The 17820-nt window shown below is 35.1% G+C and overlaps 1 protein-coding gene across 2 annotated transcripts in view; it reads right to left on the bottom strand.

Annotated features, from left to right (window-relative positions):
• Window positions 1-17820, bottom strand: part of CUL3 (cullin 3) — a 110144-nt gene that overhangs the window by 11809 nt on the left and 80515 nt on the right. For both annotated transcript variants that reach the window (XM_079783207.1, XM_079783206.1), the window contains exons 7-14: window positions 15782-15927; window positions 14895-15071; window positions 13517-13687; window positions 12889-12996; window positions 10752-10876; window positions 9568-9664; window positions 7976-8110; window positions 5481-5667 (exon numbers count right to left, since the gene is read on the bottom strand). In XM_079783207.1, the coding sequence (XP_079639333.1) occupies window positions 5481-5667; window positions 7976-8110; window positions 9568-9664; window positions 10752-10876; window positions 12889-12996; window positions 13517-13687; window positions 14895-15071; window positions 15782-15927 (1146 nt within the window). The remainder of the gene's footprint in view (window positions 1-5480; window positions 5668-7975; window positions 8111-9567; window positions 9665-10751; window positions 10877-12888; window positions 12997-13516; window positions 13688-14894; window positions 15072-15781; window positions 15928-17820) is intronic.

The raw sequence follows: 17820 nt of genomic DNA on the forward strand, positions 1-17820 counted from the left end.
AGGGTCAAAAAGGAAAACAAAAGTGTGTATATAAAGTTCTTGAATCAACATATTTTGGCAATCCATTGTATATTTAGCATTAAAATAATTTTAAAAAGACTATCTTTTATTAACATACTGGAGGCCCGGTGCACGAAATTCATGCAGGGAGCGGGGTTGTCCCTCAGCCCAGCCTGTACCCTCTCCAATCTCGGACATCCCTCTCACAATCAAGGACTGCTGGCTCCCAACTGCTTGCCTGCCTGCCTTCCTGATTGCCCCTAACCGCTTCTGCCTGCCAGCCTGATCACCCCCTAACAACTCCGCTGCCAGCCTTTTTGCCCCCAACTTCCCTCCTTTGCCGGCCTGGTCACTCCTAACTGCCCTCACCTGCAGGGTTGATCACCTCCAACTGCCCTCCCTTGAGGCCTGGTCCCTCTCAACGGCCCTCCCTTGCAGGCCTGGTCCTTCTCAACTGCCCTCCCTAGCAGGCCAGGTGCCTCCCAACTGCCCTCTCCTGCTGGCCATCTTGTGTCCACATGGGGGCAGGATCTTTGACCACATGGGGGCAGCTATATTGTGTGTTGCAGTGATGATCAATCTGCATATTACTCTTTTATTAGATAGGATAGAGGCCTGGTACAGGGGTGGGGGCCAGCTGGTTTGCCCTGAAGGGTGTCCCTGATCAGGGTGGGGTTCCCTTGGGGCGTGGGGTGGCCTGAGCGAGGGGCCTGTGGTGGTTTGCAGGCCGGCCACACCCCCTGGCAACCCAAGCGGAGGCCCTGGTATCTGGAATTTATTTTCCTTCTACAATTGAAACTTTGTAGCCTGGAGCAGAGCCAAGCCTGGGGCTCCCTCTGTGGCCGGCAGCCATTTCTGTTGGGGTTATAATTGAAACTTTGTAGCCTTAAGCGGGTGGGCCCGGCCAGGGTGTGTGGAAAGCTTTGCTTTCCGTTGCCGGGAAGCAAATGGAGCTTGAGAGAGCAACCCTGGCCTGCTCTCTCAAGCTCCATTCTGCCGCCATTTCTGGTTGAATTTGTTTACCTTCTATAATTGAAACTTTGTAGCTTGAGTGGAGGCTTAGGCCTGGCAAGGGCAGGCGGAAAGCTTGGCTTCCTCTGTTACCTAGGAAACCTTGCTCTCTGTGGCTGTAGCCATCTTGGTTGGGTTAATTTGCATACTCACTCTGATTGGATGGTGGGCGTGGCTTGTGGGTGTGTCTGAGGTATGGTCAATTTGCATATTTGTCTATTATTAGGTAGGATAATGTAAACACAATTTTTTAAAATAAAAGAACTATTTAAAATTTTCTCTTATTTTAAAAATAGTTTTACCACAAGATATTAGCTGTAATAAATAAATTATTACTGGAACACTTCCTGATACTAGTTTTAAGACCAAGTAGAAAACTACATTAGAGTTTAAATGTCAACTAAGGTAGAGGGCCTTTTTTTCCTTTAAATGCATTGAAACACACATTTTACATAATGTTAAATATACAAGAAACAGAATGTTCTTAAAAATTAAGGTGTACTAAAAAGTGCTCACAACAGTCACTTGTATGTTTTTAAGTTAGAATATGAATTTTAAGGTTTTCAAACTTAAAAATATTCATCAAAATATAAACAGCTTCATCTAAAGATCAAATTTTAGATAGGTAACTCAATTTTGAGAAATCTGTAAGTCAGTTTTAAAAACAGACATCCACTGAATATTATTTACCCACTTAAAAAGAATAACTTTAGAAGTAGTAATATTTTCATAAAAAACTGTAATTCCTCAGGGATATTGGCCTATAATTATTTTTTCTTTATAGTGTCTGTATCTGGTTTTGGGATTAGGGTAATGCTGGGTTCATATAAAGAGCTAGGAAATGTGCTTTCCTCTTGAATTTTTTGGAATAGTCTGAGAAGGACAGGTTTTAGTTCTCTGAATGTTTGGTAAAACTCCCCTGTGAAGCCATCTGGTCCCAGGCTTTTGTTTGCTGGAAGTTTTTTGATGACTGCTTCAATTTCCTCCTTAGTTATCGGCCTGTTGAGATTTTTTGATTCTTCTTGACTGAGTTTTGGAAGGTTGTTTTTTTCTAGGAATATGTCCATTTCCTCTAGGTTGTTAAGTTTGTTGGAATAGAGTTGTTCTAGTATTTTTTTACAATCCTTTGTATTTCTGTAGCGTCTGTTGTTATTTCGCCTCTCATTTCTGATTTTGTTTATTTGGGTCCTCTCTTTTTGCTTCTTGGTGAGCCTGGCTAGAGGTTCATCAATCTTGTTTATCATCCTTTCAAAGAACCAGCCCTTGGTTTCATTGATCTTTGGTATTGTTTTTTTTGGTCTCTATGTCATTTATTTCTGCTCTGATCTTTATTATCTCCTTCCTTCTGCTCATTCTGGGCTTTTCTTGTTGTTCTCTTCCTAATTCTTTAGGTTGCAGATTTAGATAATTTATTACCATTTTTTCTTGTTTTCTGAGGTAGGCCTCTAATACTATGAACTTTGCTCTCAGGACTGCTTTCACTGTGTCCCATAAGTTTTAGATTGTTGTGTTATCATTGTCATTTGTTTCCAGGATGCTTCTAATTTTTTCTTTGATCTCTTTGGTAACCCAATCATTGTTTAATAGCATGCTATCCAGCCTCCAAGTGTTTTAATTTTTTTTAATTGTTTTTATTGTAGTTGATTTCTAAAATTATGCCATTGTGGTCTGAGAAGATGCTTGATATGATTATAATCTTGAATTTGGAGAGACTTTGGTCTGTGACCCAAAATGTGTGCTAAAATCCTCAACAACATCGGATCCAGCGTTACATTAGGAAGATCATACACCATGACCAAGTGGGATTTATCCCAGGGATGCAAGGCTGGTACAATATCCGAAAATCAATAAATGTGATATATCAAATAAACAAATTGAAAGACAAGTCATATAATCATATCAACTGATGCAGAAAAGGCATTTGACAAAATCCAACACCCTTTCCTGATAAAAACTATCAGCAAAGTGGGAATAGAGGGATCATACCTGAACATAATAAAAGCTTTATATGACAAACCGACAGCAAACATCATCCTCAACAGGCAAAAGCTAAAACCATTTCCCCTAAGAACGGGAACGAGACAGAGATGCCCACTTTCACCACCCTTGTTTGACATAGTACTGGAAATGCTAGCCATAGCGATCAGACAAGAAGAAGAAATAAAGGGCATCCAAATTAGAAAACAAGAAATAAAATTGTCATTATTCGCAGATGACATGATACTGTACTTAGAAAACCCTAAAGACTCCATCATAAAACTACTAGACTTAATAAATGAATTCCAGCAATGTAGCAGGATACAAAATTAACACCCAGCAATGTATGGCTTTTTTATACACAGAACTCACAGAAAGAGAAACTAAAAAAAAAAAAAAAAAATCCCATTTACCACTGCAACACAAAAATTAAGGTACATAGGAATAAATTTAATCAAGGAGGTAAAAGACCAGTACTCAGAAAATTACAAAACGTTGAAACAAGAGATAGAGGAAGACATAAACAAATGGAAGAATATTCCGTGTTCATGGATTGGTAGAATCAACATCATTAAAATGTTCATCCTACCCAAAGCAATCTACAGATTCAATGCAATCCCTGTTAAAATACCAACAGCATACTTCAAAGATCTAGAACAAACTCTCCAAAAATTCATTTGGAACAAAAAAAGACCCTGAATAGCTGCAGCAATCTTGAGAAAGAAAAACAAAGTTGGAGGTATCACAATACTAGATACCAAGCTATATTATAAAGCTATTGTTCTCAAAACTGCCTGGTACTGGCACAAGAGCAGACATATAGATCAATGGAACAGAAGAGAGAACCCAGAGATCGATCCAAGTCATTATGCTCAATTAATATTTGACAAAGGAGGCAAGAGCATACAATGGAGACAAGACGGTCTCTTCAATAAATGGTGTTGGGAAAATTGGACGGATACATGCAAAACAATGAAACTATGCCACCAACTTACACCATATACAAAAATAAACTCAAAATGGATACAGAACTTAAACATAAGACAGGAAACCATAAAAATCTTAGAAGAAGCCATCGGCAGCAAAATAGCAGACATTTGTCGTAGTAATATCTTTACCAATACAGCTCCTAGGTCAATGAAAACTAAGGAGAAAATAAACAAATGTGACTACATAAAAATAAAAGGCTTCTGCACAGCAAAAGAAACCATCAACAAAACAACAAGAGAGCCCACTGCATGTGAGAACATATTTGCCAATGTTATCTCCGATAAGGGTTTAATCTCCAAAATTTATAGGGAACTCCTACAACCTAACCTAACAAAAGGAAGATAAACAATCCAATCAAAAATGGGCAAAGGACCTAAGTAGACACCTTTTGAAAGAGGACATATAGAAGACCAAGAGACATATGAAAACATGCTCAAAGTCACTAACCATCCAAGAGATGCAAATCAAAACAACAAAGAGGTTTCATTTCACACCTGTCAGAATGGCTATCATAAACAAATCAACAAACGGCAAATGCTGGAGAGGATGCAGAGAAAAAGGAACCCTCTTTCACTGCTGGTGGGAATGCAGACTGGTACAGCCACTATGGAAAACAGTATGGCATTACCTCAAAAAAATAAAAATAAAAATGGAACTTCCCTTTGACCCAGTAATCCCACTTCTAGAAATATATCCCAAGAAAACAGAAATACCAATCAGAAAGGATATATGCACCCCTATGTTCATAGCAGCACAATTTATAATAGCTAAGATTTGGAAACAGCCTAAGTGCTCATTAGCAAATGAGTGGGTTAGAAAACTGTGGTACATCTATACAATGGAATACTACGCTGCTGTAAAAAAGGAAGGAATTCTTACCATTTGCAAAAGCATAGGTAGAACTGGAGAGCATTATGCTAAGTGAAATAAGCCAGGCAGAGAAAGATAAATATCACATGATCTCACTCATTTGTGGAATATAATGAACAACATAAACTGATGAATAGGGAGAGAACCAGAGTCATAGAGGCATTGAATAGACTGTCCAACCTATGAGGGAAGGCAGGGGGTGAGGGGGTAAGAGATCAACCAAAGGACTTGTATGCATACATATGAGCATAACCAATGGACAGAGATGGGGGTGTGAGGGCATGTGCTGGGGGTTGGGGGCGGCTGGGGAGAGGTCAATGGGGGGAAAGGAGACTTATGTAATACATTAAAGAACTTAAATTAAAATAAATAAATAAAACAACTGTAATTCCTGCATCAAAAATCTATGCAAGTATCAAATTCACCACTATGAATTACTTCTTAAAATGTTTACTGTACTTGGATTCAACTGCATTGTCACAGGAACACAGATCGATAAAAGTGGCTTTAATTAAGCCTATGTGTCATGCAGCACCAGAAAAGACTTACTTTTTTAAAAGCTAAAAGTCATACTGATAAGAATTTTTAGAGAAAAAACAATACAATTTGTTTTAAGAGGAACAATATAATACCTGTTTGAATCTTGACTCTGTGTAGTTTGGATGTGAACTGATCATTAACTGTGAATATGTGACCATTTTCTATTTCCTTTGACTTGGGTTCTTTTGTGAGAACCCGTTGTGTTGGTTTACCACAGGCGAGGGACTGCAGGGCTCTAACAAGTTCCCTTTCAGGGATATCCGTTTCTTGTTGAATTTCCTGAAATTTTATCAGATCGACATAATTATAAAGAGACTTTTTGACAGGTTAAGGCAGATTAACTAGTAAGTAAAATTGATCAAGCAGTGATGAGAGAGGTAATATCACTAAGGTAATATTTTACAACCAAGAAATCCCCCCATTATGGTACTTCACCAAAATCTCACTAATTTGGAAAAAACAACAAAAAAACAGAGAAAAACGTGATTCAAATTACAAAATACAGAAAATACAGGTACTTTTTATTTTATTTTAGGATATAATGCCCAATCTAAAAATATCATCCAGCAGAGAATATTAGGAACCTGCTTTAATAGTTAGGTAAAAATAAAGTGTTAACCAACATATAATTGCTACTTTTAGAAATACTCTACAATCTTCCTTCCAAGTTTATTAACATGATTCCTTTGCTTAGTAACTTCTTTTGTAGAGAGAAGCGAAGTAAGCTTGAACTAAGGCCTTCTATCAGACAATCAAAATTTATATTCCAAGTTGACCATATCTACTGTCTGTATGACCAAATTAAAAAAATTAAGTACCTGGTAATTAATACTAAATATGAAAAGCAATAAACCGTTATGAAGTGCAGGTGATAGCAGGTGATAATTGTTGCTACAAGTTATGAGATAAATAAAATACATTAAAAGCAGTTCATGAAAAAACTGTCTAGTTGCCACGAATGACATGGTTTGAACTGCATGGGTACACTGTGGATGTTTGTCAACAAATACAGTCGACTCTTCCCATCCGTTGGTTTCACATCAACGGATGCAAACAACCTGGGAAGGAAAACAGTATTTTTGCATTCTCAACAACAGTTTTATAATTGTTGAGTCTGGGAATGTGAAGGACCAACTACTTATAGAGTCAAACTAGGGCTGGATTTTCAACTGGGGGTGGACAGGTGTTGGACTCCTAAGCTCTACCTTGTTTAAAGGTCAACTGTATAATTTTTAAAAATATATTTTATTTTTTTAGAGTGAAAGAGAGGAGAGAGGGCGAAATATCGATGAAACAACTATCAGCTGCCTCCTGCATACCCGCTACTAGGGATTGAGCCTGCATCCCGAACAAGTGCCCTGAACTGGAATTGAACCCGTGTCCTCTCGATGACTGGCCAGGGCTCAACTGAATAATTTTTAAACTCATTATAATATTATGTCAGTGGGAAAGCAAGAGAATTGTACATGGATACGATTTAGTCCCTACCCTACACAACTAGAGGGATGTATGGTGCAACAAGTCTGCACACTAGGCTATACCACTTTGATTCACTGCCTATTGCATAGTCCATGGACACAGTGAAGGCCTGGGGGGGGGGGGGAGGCTTTGGATAGAGTGGGGCAAAGGGAGGCAAGAGGGGGACATCTGTAATAGTGCAACAATATAAAATAAAAAAGGAAAAAGAAAAATCATACCACTAGGAAACTGAAAAGGCAAGTGAAAGTCTGAGAAAATATTCATAGGACATAGATCTGACAAAGGATTTGTATACAGAATTTATAGAAAGCTTTAAAAAACCTCAATAAATATATGAACACCTCACCAACAAGACATGTAGTGACATATGAACACACAAAAGATGCTCAACATCAAGGAAAGGCAAATTAAATCCACAATGAAATATAATTATACATCAAATGTTAAAATGGCGAATATTAAAAAGACTGATAATACTACATTTGGGAGAGTATGTGGGGCAACTGGAACGCTCCTACACTAATGGCAGGAATGTAAAACCGTACAATTTGGGACATAGTTTGGCAGTTTCTTAAAAAGGAATAAACTACTAAAACTACACATGCAACAACATGGATTATTCCAAAAAACCCCACTGTGCTATGTAAAAGAAGTGCCACAAAAGCAATTCATATTGTATGATTCCATTTATGGGAAATGCTAGAGAGGCAAGACTAGTCTATGGTGATAGAAAGCAGATCACTGGCCGCCTGGGTATGGGAATAGTGGGAGGGAATTGACTGCAAAGGAATATAAACATTTTGGGGATAGTATTCTATAGATTGTGATGGCAGTTACACAGGTATGTACACCTGTTAAAACTCATCAAATTGTGCACATACATGGGGTATGTTTATTACATAAAACTTACACTTCAATACAGCTGATTTCAAAAAGCCAAATGAAATGTGACCCAACAAATGTATGATTTTCACAAAGTTTACTAAAATAGTGATAATAATCATCATCAAATAATAACTCTAAAGGTTATTCATATAAGAAAGATTCAAGTAACATGTGAAAATTAGAAATAAAACAACTGGTTAAAATTTATATAACCAACCCATACCTCAAATGTATATTTTTCTCTATTATTAAAGAGCATTAATATGGTCATCTGGAAAGTGGAGACTTGCAGTATGTGCTTCCGTGTATTAGAGCCAGTGACTTGTGCCCCTCCAACACCAACTTCAGATCCATCTTCCTGTTTCATTTTTTAAAAAACATAAAGAAGACATTATCACATCCTGGTAACTTTAACAGTTTATTTGAGAAATAACCCCTGTAATGACAAACCCCTCCTTTACAAAACTACATTAAAAAGAAAATGTTATTTAAAAACGTGTATGTGCGTATGTATACATATACCAAATCTTCATTTAGGGTTGTCGTTGTGTGTGTGAACAATTTAATTTTACAATTAAAAAATTATTTTAACAGTACACAATAGAATAATAATGGACTTATTATCACTCCATTATACCACCACCAAAAGTAGTAGGGTTAGGTTTCTTTTTGTGCGGTCTGGTCATAGCAAGAGATCAAATGATAGCTAGGATATGGGGGAATTCTTTGCCATTCTTACAACTGATTTAAAAGTAGAAATTTAAGTCTCCAATAATTAACATATAAATTTTGTTTTAAAAACCTACTGATCTGTTTTATAAAACTTCAAAAGATAAAATAATGGTTTAGGAAAAAATCCTCTCCTTTAAAATCAAAACAAACAATTAAAAGCTGAGTTTTTTGGTATCCTTGACCTTCCCACTTACACTTAAATACAGGGTGGATCAAAAGTAGGTATACAATTGTGAGTATGAAAAACAGAGTTTATTCTTGTATTATTATTTACTAATTATTGTATTATTTTTCCATACAAATAGCTATAAACCTGTTCTCTCACCCTGTATATAAAAGTTTCTAACATTATTCAACTAAATAAAATACAAGGAATATTTCCCATTTCCATTAAATATAAAAATTAGAATACACATAGCCATTTTAATAACATATAAAACTACTAAAATTCTAATTACAATATAGAATAAAACAGTCATTTGCTGCCTGGATGACAACTTAGGTATTATCTTTTATGTTTTGCTGGAAGCTTTTATTACTTTTCTATTTTTAAGGAAAATGACCCTGACTAGAGTTATACCACAAGCAGTAAAAGTACTCTAAACCTCACAATGTTAGATATAAAAAAGCGATTACTGTTTAAAAATGAAGGCCATTCACTAGCATAGTGCTCACTTTAAAATAATCAGTTTAGTAACATTTTCTACATCTCACAAATCTCATGTTAACGTTTCCAGTTTTGATTGCTGAAAATTAATAAGGCTTATAGGAGACCAAAAATTTTGGAAAGGGGAGTCATAGCTTTGTATGTCCTCAAATCAACTTACATCTTATTATTTTATGCAATATGATCTCAAATCTAATTTTATAAAAAATGTGTAATTATTCACTCCAGGAAGGCTACTGGTATAATCTTCATATTGTCAAATGAAATTATTTAGCAACTGAGTGAACAGAGGTAAATAAAGCAAAGTTCCCACCTTTTTAATATTTGAAACAAGGAAATAGGAGAAATAATTGACCCAAGTCAACAAAAATCACAAACCAGTTCTATAGACTAATTTTAAGTTACTTAATATTTACCTTTTTGACTGGTCCATAAAAGGTGGCATTGAGATCTGCAGAACCCATATGATGCTGGAGTGTGAGCTGCCGACCACTGTGTTTCGCTAAGTAAAACCTTCAGCAAATCAAACCAGGTTTTAGAGAATCATACAACTTACATATTTGAAATTATAAACTACTAGTGGCCTAGTGCACGAATTCATGCATATTCAAAGGAAATTAATTAGAATATTTTAATATCGCTATTTGCCCTTTGTCTATAAATAGAAGTATCAACCAAATTCACGATTGACAATGAGAGATCAAAACACATATGTGTGATTGGCGTCAGCAAGAGCTTTGTATGTATCATGCATGCGTGAGTCAACTTAGCCTTTACAGATATAGAATAAACTTGCTTAATTAGACCGGCTTTCTGATGTAGCTAAACTTTTTCCAGCCCAGTGAAGCACCCCAACTTCTCTTTCAGGTAACTGTCAGCAACACAGCAGTAAATATCAACATGAAGCAGATTATTATTGCAGATCACTGGGAGAACAAAGGGTAAAATATTTAACTGCAGCAGTGTTTGACTATATTCTGCACAGTGAAAAAACCTGAAGTCATTTTTAAGGTTCACCATTTCTTACTTCTTTTCAGTCGGGTCAAATTTCTAAACTTTCTAAATCTCCGTTTTCCGGCTAATGAAAACAGGATTCCACTGAGTCTCCTACCTACCTACTCAAGGACTTCTGTGAGGATCAAATGAAATGAGGTATGGGAAAACACTTCACAGACATTTGGTTACAGTGTAAAATGTTTCCACCTGGCTATAAAGCAAGTCGTGTTCCTGGGCTGAAGAAACTGCAAGGAGGCTAGTTTGCTAGGGAGAGGAAGCCGGGCATTGCTACGTGACGTCATTACCCAGACGGGCACTTAGCATATTAGCCTTTTATATGTATATAGATAGGATAAAACTTATGTAAGGCAGAGTTAAAAAGTTAGCATGCAATAATGCTGAAGGACATCAATAAAAGATTCCTTTGAAAAGAGTTTATGCAATGCATATTAAAAGCATAAAGGATAATTCTCCTTTTGAACATGAGGTAAAAAATGGAGTACAGCATATTTATCCTCAATCAGGGACACTACAAATGCTCAAATTTATTTCAACTTTGGACAGTTATTTGTTCTTAGAAATACTAAGTTTGATCTACATTTACCTCCTGAATATCTCAAAAGCATGTCTTGGTGCTGGTGGGATGTTGCACTTTGGTGTGGCTGACTGAGTGGGCCAATATCCTGTTGTGAGCACCCGGACTGTGAGATCAACACCACCTAATGATACCTGTGTAAAAGAGAAAAAGATGTTCCCCAACAATTAACTAGGATTTGTTATCTGTTCCATATAGACACTGTGTCAGTTATCAAAGTAGTTAGTTTCATATCCGATATTGAGCAAATAAAACATTATCTTCTTAAAGGTAAGGCCCACCTATGTTTTTCAAATTTTAACTCTCCTGTCTAGGATTTATATATATTGCTTAAGATGTTGACTTTAAAACATTGGCCAAAGGACAGTTGTTAGCATGTGAACAAAGGGTTAGTGGTGTCATTGAGAAATGCAAACTTTGGCCCTGCAGCTTTTTAAGATAAAATGTTAAGTGGTCATATCTGTGTCATTTAAAAGAAAAATTTAGGATACTAGCTCTCATCTCAAATTTTAGTATTTTTATCATATTAACAAACAAATAAAATAATTCTATTGCATTCATATTTGAAGTATATTGATCAACATGTTTTTGCCTGTAGTTCACATTCTAACAAACTTTGCATAGGATACTAAATCCTGTTTTACATAGTAGATGCTCTATGAATATTTGAATATGGATGGCTACTATCTCTGTTACATTAGGTATTTTCTTCTTGTTAAACAAATTAATTTAACAAAAATAAAGCATATAAAGATTCTTAAAGGTAAAATAGCATCTTTATTATTGATATTCACAGCTTATTCTAAATCATTGTATTTTTATCTAACCTGATTTAGTGACAGATTTTTAAAAGGAAGAGATCAGCTTATAAAAAATATCTTGAAATATTCCACTCAGATTTCTTCACAAATACCTATTAAATGATCACTCCATTTTAAAGAAACTAAAACTAGATAGAAATCCTAGATGATGCACAGGAGAGGATCACAGCAGAGACTCTTGGATGATGAACGGAGGAGGGCTGAGAACTGCTGGTACTTTGTAAGTTGGGTGGACTGGGGTGTTGAGCTCACATCTTGGTTCAGTACACCCAAAACAGTCTCTCTCTCTTTTTTTTTAAACCTTTTAACCTTTTCTCCCATATACTCAACAAAGACTTTACCTTCAAGTCTTTTCTTAAAATCTAATTTTTTAAAAGAGGCCTTGTCTGACCACCCTTCCCTATTAACAATTTCCTTTGTATGTTCTATTGCCAGCTCAGATACTATGTGTTTACGCATCTTGTTTATCATCTGTCTCCCAGATTAGAATATAAGCTCCACACTGGCAGGGAATTTTGTCTGTTCCATTCTCTGCTGTACACCCAGTGCCTACAATGCTTGGCACGGACAGTTAAGTGGGTCAGAATGCCTTGATATGTACTTGCCCTTTTCTACAAAATTAGCTATTTTCACATATTTTGTTTGTTATGAGACTGTGGGACCATTAAATACTAAAGGAAAGACCTAGTATTTTAAAAAATGGTTGTGACATATCTTAACTACAAAGTAAAATACAGTCACTTGAGAGAGAAAACTTTTAAAAAAATAAAATTCCGAACTTAATTAAATCCTCACAAAACCCCACCGGTCTCCAAAGTCATATAAGTTGCAGCTCACCGCCTTCTAGAGTCGCAATACAGAACCACACTTAGAACACACTAGTGTCTATGTTTTTATACTCAGCCCATCCCCACCAATCCCGAGGATGTCAGATCCATTTAATATCAATTAAATAGGAGGTAACAAAGACAGCTCAATCCTGGGGTAAAGTGAAAGGAAGAGAACTATACTTCAGAAAGCTTGCATAAGCCCAATATTCTTTTCACAATCTATAAGAATTTAACAGCAGAATCATTCTATTTATTAAATTTTCAGCACATTCCTTCAAGTGAGGAGGATAAACTGTTTTAGAAGAATAAAAAAAAATAATTTAACATCAATAGTTAGAAAAAGAGGTTATATGAGGGAAAATAATTTTTTAAAGCACTCACAAATACTATTGGACATTTTAAAAAATGACAACAGTCCATTTGATATATGGATGAAAATGTCCACTACAAAAGATTTTACATAAGATATATATAAGCAGAAATAGAACAATTTACCCCAGTTGCCTGTAGATGTTGCCTGAATTCATCCATAGTTGTATTTGAGATGCTCATATCCCTAAACATTCCTTCCAGTTTTGATGTGAATTGACATCCACACTCAGTCTGTGTAAGAAAACAACAAATAAATGATGTTTTTTTCTATGAGAAAACATACAAATAAACGATTCCATGTTACTGTCATCATTTCTAAATTTTTCCAATGGTTACTCTAAAGTACAGGTACCAAACTTTAGTGTTTAAAATGCAGATTCTAAATCTATTAATAACCTCACTGAAGGCAGGGGCTCAGAACTCGTGTTCACAAGCACCTCATGTGATACGTGTACAGGTGGTCTGTGGACCACACCTTTGTACTTTTGTGACAGAACTATATAGTAATATTGCCTTTATTGTTTCCCTTGTACTAATCCTTCCCAGATTGCCATGAATGTACCCTGCCATGCTAAGAGAAATTCCAGCAAACTCCAAATATTTGAGAACTTGAATAAATGTAAGTACAGCTTTATAAGTTTATAAAAATAGTATTTTAAATCAGTTAAATCTTTTCCAATCAAATGTTGCTGTTCAATCATGTGACAAACATTAGTTAGGTACACTCCATTTCATCTTATACACACCTTACCTTTAACTTAGATATCATATTTTTTTCAGAGTCATCAGAAACACTTTTATTTGTAAGAAGTCTCCTTGCCAAGTGTTGTTTATAATAACGCTCAAATACATCTTTTTCTTGCATAAACCTAAATAGGACCATTGCCTTATCCAATATTGTTTCTACTTCTTGTTCTGTTAGCTGCAAAATCAATTAAAAGAGTACTTAATAATTTCAAAATTTTAGTTGTACAAAAATAGCACCATAGTTCAACAGTTTAAAAACAATACTGTGACAACAAACATAAATACTTGGTTGTGCTATGTCAGGAGGGATCTCCTTAAGAGAAGGTGCCTCCTACTTCATAAGGGAGCACACCACAACTCTGACATCCTATTCTAGTGCAGCATCCATCAGGCATTGATGTGGAGTTCCATTTCCTAGAGAAGCGGTTGCCAACCAGTGGTCTGCAGACCACTGGTGGTCTGCGAGGTCCGAAAGGTTAGCCCTAGAGGGCTACTACTGAAATGATACTTGGCTGGATTAAACGATGATGAAGAACAGATGAAATAAAGTTGTAAATGCAAAAAAAGAGTATCTTACAATGCCTTTGCATAATATGTAGACAGGAACTTACATAGCCAAAAGACAGATATTGTCATATAAGATCAGTCAAATCTAAACTGTGCAAACAGAAAGATAATAATTTGCTATAATTTAAAGCAGCGGTCGTCAACCTTTCGGACCTCTCGGACCCCCAGTGGTCCGCGGACCACTGGTTGGCGACCGCTGATTTAAAGAGTAATAAGACCCCATCACCCTTATCTTTTAAATAGGGAAAGGTGATACTGTGGCAGGTTGTATTAAGCTTATATTAAAATTTATGGAAGAATAAACAAATGTGTCTTTTATTCTGTCTTGAACTTTTCTTTGTTTCTGCTAGAGGAGCCTGTAAAACCTGTGGCCATTCATTGCTTTTCCCTTTTGTCTCAAAAATTACAAGGTGAAGTAAAAAAGAGCAATTTGTGTGTAATAACAATACTCTTAAGTTAATTTTCTATGCTATAGTGAGCTTCCAAGATCCCATGTATACAATAAAAACTTGAAACTGAGCTTCAATATATGCTTTCAAACTATTTTCTGTTATTCTAGCCTATGCCTTCAAATTCCTGGCATCCAAGTATTATCTGATACATAACCCCTGTAGTTTGTTTTTATAGATTAAGTGAAATGTCAAAGTACCTCTGGCCATTTCGAATACCGTAAACAATCCTTTACATTTAAGCATAGCACATGCTTATTTTTATATTTAAAAATTCCCTAATTTTGTATTTGATTTCCCAAGCTCATATACAATTTTATATCTATAAGTAAAATTTAAATGTATTTTCAAATATACTATACTTACCCCTTTGACTCCCTTTTTCAACTTATCATCAATAAATAATGAGAGGTATTCAGGGGACCTGGAGTTGAGGTTGAGAAAATACTCAAAGTCACCCGCAATAGTTTGTTTAAAGAGTCGGTCATTATTAAATGATTCCTGCAGGAAGCGATCAAACCTACTCTTCAGATCCAATAAGCCCTTCCAAATAAAAAAAGAAAGTTAAGATTCATTATAATAATGTCTCTAGAAACAATATGCATGCAAACATGTATGTTTATTTTAACTTTGCTGGTAATATAAATGTGTGCATTCAGAGTTAAACTTAGAGATTCTATATTATTTTCAAGCCCGTATCTAAGCCTGTATTAAAATGTCATTCATTTATTTATTACTGCACTTAAGATGAACCAAAGAACCTCTTCACTTGTTTTTCCTCATCCTATCTTTATTAAGTGGGCAAGCCCGAGAAAACTAGCTTTAAAAATGTACCTTGAGAGCCCTTTATTTATATTAAAACAGGAAAATCTGGAACAAAATCTTCTGCTCTTAATATTGCTTGAAAGCAAAACATTTTGAAACAAAAGTAACACATGGTTGTTTTTGTAATACACTAAAGTATATGAGCACTTAGGCATATAAAAAAGTAGAAAGGAATAACTTTCATTCTTAAGACTATTTAAATAAGGTCTTTACCAGACAGAATAAATAAAAAGTAGCTGAATCTGGCTTCCTAATATATACATACTTTGCAAAACTCTAAAATCTTTAAGGATAATTATACATTCTAATTTACTAAAAGGGAAAATTAAGTAAAAAATACATACTACATGTCATAATAAGTGACCTTTTTAGTACTTGTCAATAGTAGTTTATCATAAACTTAAAGATAATCTTCTGTATTTACCTACCTGGATATAGTCAACGGGATTCTTTCCTTCGCCTTCCTCAGAAACAAGGGCTTTACCCTGCTCTCTCAAATAGGAACTCATACACTCACACATTGTTTTCAAACCATTTGGCACACGACTAAATAACTTGTACATGCAAGCGAGGTCTGTAATCAGAAAGCAAACACAAATCGGCCACTTTTAAGATTAAGAAAAAGTGTGAATCTCTGTTCATGCTGGTTTGTAATACTTAAACTTATTTTTCCATTGCAATCATTTGCTGACATGAAAAACTACTACCCACTCCCCCAAGCAAAATAGAAAAAAGGAATAAACAGGCCAATAATTAATGGTTATTATTGCAATTTATGATACAGGTTCAGATGAGACACTCTGAAAGCATCAATAAAATGTCTCAGCAATTTTAGTTTACATGGAAGAGAAGATGCCCGAACTGATTAACAAAGCCACAAAAATGAAAACTACAATTTTTAGTTTCTGTATAACTTGTCCTAAGTAATTCTAATCTAGAACCTAGTATTACTATAAACTGTATAAGGATAACTTTCATTATGGTGTAATTTATAGTCAATAAAAATTTTTAAAACCTATTAAAGTCTTATGAATATTTTTAAGCATGTCTATTTTTAAAGTTCAAACAATAACCATGAAAACAAATATACTAGAATTTATTTCATTTCATATCATGGTAAAGTTTACATGAAATGTATAGCATAAATTCCTATTCTTTAATATTTTCCTCAGAGCAATCTCTAATATTTCCCAGGTGATGTCTTAAAGCCAGTATCTGTATTTTAAAAATTGGTTTATCTCAGAAAGAACACTTTTGACTCTGTCCATTTTTGGTATCATGTTCACAGATTAAAATGTAGAGTTGAAATACTGCTTTTCCAAATGTCTAATGTTTCTTTGAAATAAGAACTTATAGGGAGACTATTATATTAGAACTTTACAACAATACAAAAAAAGTTTTATAATCAAGAACTTTTGAAAATGGAGCTAAAACAAGCAGTAGAGATTAGAGACTGAGAATTTTTTTTCTGTCAAGTGCCAAACAGTAAATATTTTAGATTTGTGAGCCACATATGGTTTCTGTTGCTATTCAATTTTGCCATTGTCCAAGAAAGAATCCATAGGCAATAAATGGGCATAACTATGTTTCAATAAAACCTTAGTTTTTAAGTCTAAAATGTATATTATGTTCTGTGTAATGAAACATATTCTTTTTAAAAAAATATTTTTATTGATTTCAGAGAGGACGGGAGAGGGAGAGAGAGAGAGAAACATCAATGATGAGAATCATTGATTGGCTGCCTCCTGCACACCCCCTACTGGGGATCGAGCCCACAACCCAGACATGTGCCCTTGGTCGGAATCGAACCTAGTACCCTTCAGTCCGTAGGCCAACGCTCTATCCACTGAGCAAAACCTGCCAGGGCAAAACATATTCTTTAAAAAATTTTTCCCCCCACCAAATTGGTGGTGGGCTATATTTGGCAAACAGGCCATAATAATTTACCTAGGCTGGTCTATATTTACAAGAGAAATTAAGTTCCTAAAACTAAAGTTGTATGTATTTTTAAAATAGTTAGAAGCAAATTTTATAAAAGGGGCTTCTAAAATTTGTTTTAGTGACTTACAAAAACAAATTTTATTTAAAAATAAGTTTTCATCAATAATATAAATCTAAAGTAATCTATGCAGAACAAAGCTTACAGTTTTTCTCATTTAGCATACAACCAAATTTCTCATGTTGAAAATAGGTATTACAAATTCAACAGTGTGGATATATACTACAGTAATTTGGCATATCAAATACCTCTAACACAACGGTTCCCAACTTATCTGTTTTGTTCCTATGCTGTCACAGTTTTACTTAATTATATGCTATATAGTTAATTGTATGTAAATTAATACATTTCATTGTCTTTCACTGTATATAAATATATGGTGTAGTGGAGGATGTGAAAGAGAAAATGAAAAATACTTGGCATTCAAAATTAAATACCAAAATGAGATGCCATTTGAACTTCACAGCA

This window comes from Cnephaeus nilssonii (assembly GCF_951640355.1).
Source record: "Cnephaeus nilssonii genome assembly, chromosome: 10".
NCBI classification, from domain to species: Eukaryota; Metazoa; Chordata; class Mammalia; order Chiroptera; family Vespertilionidae; genus Cnephaeus; species Cnephaeus nilssonii.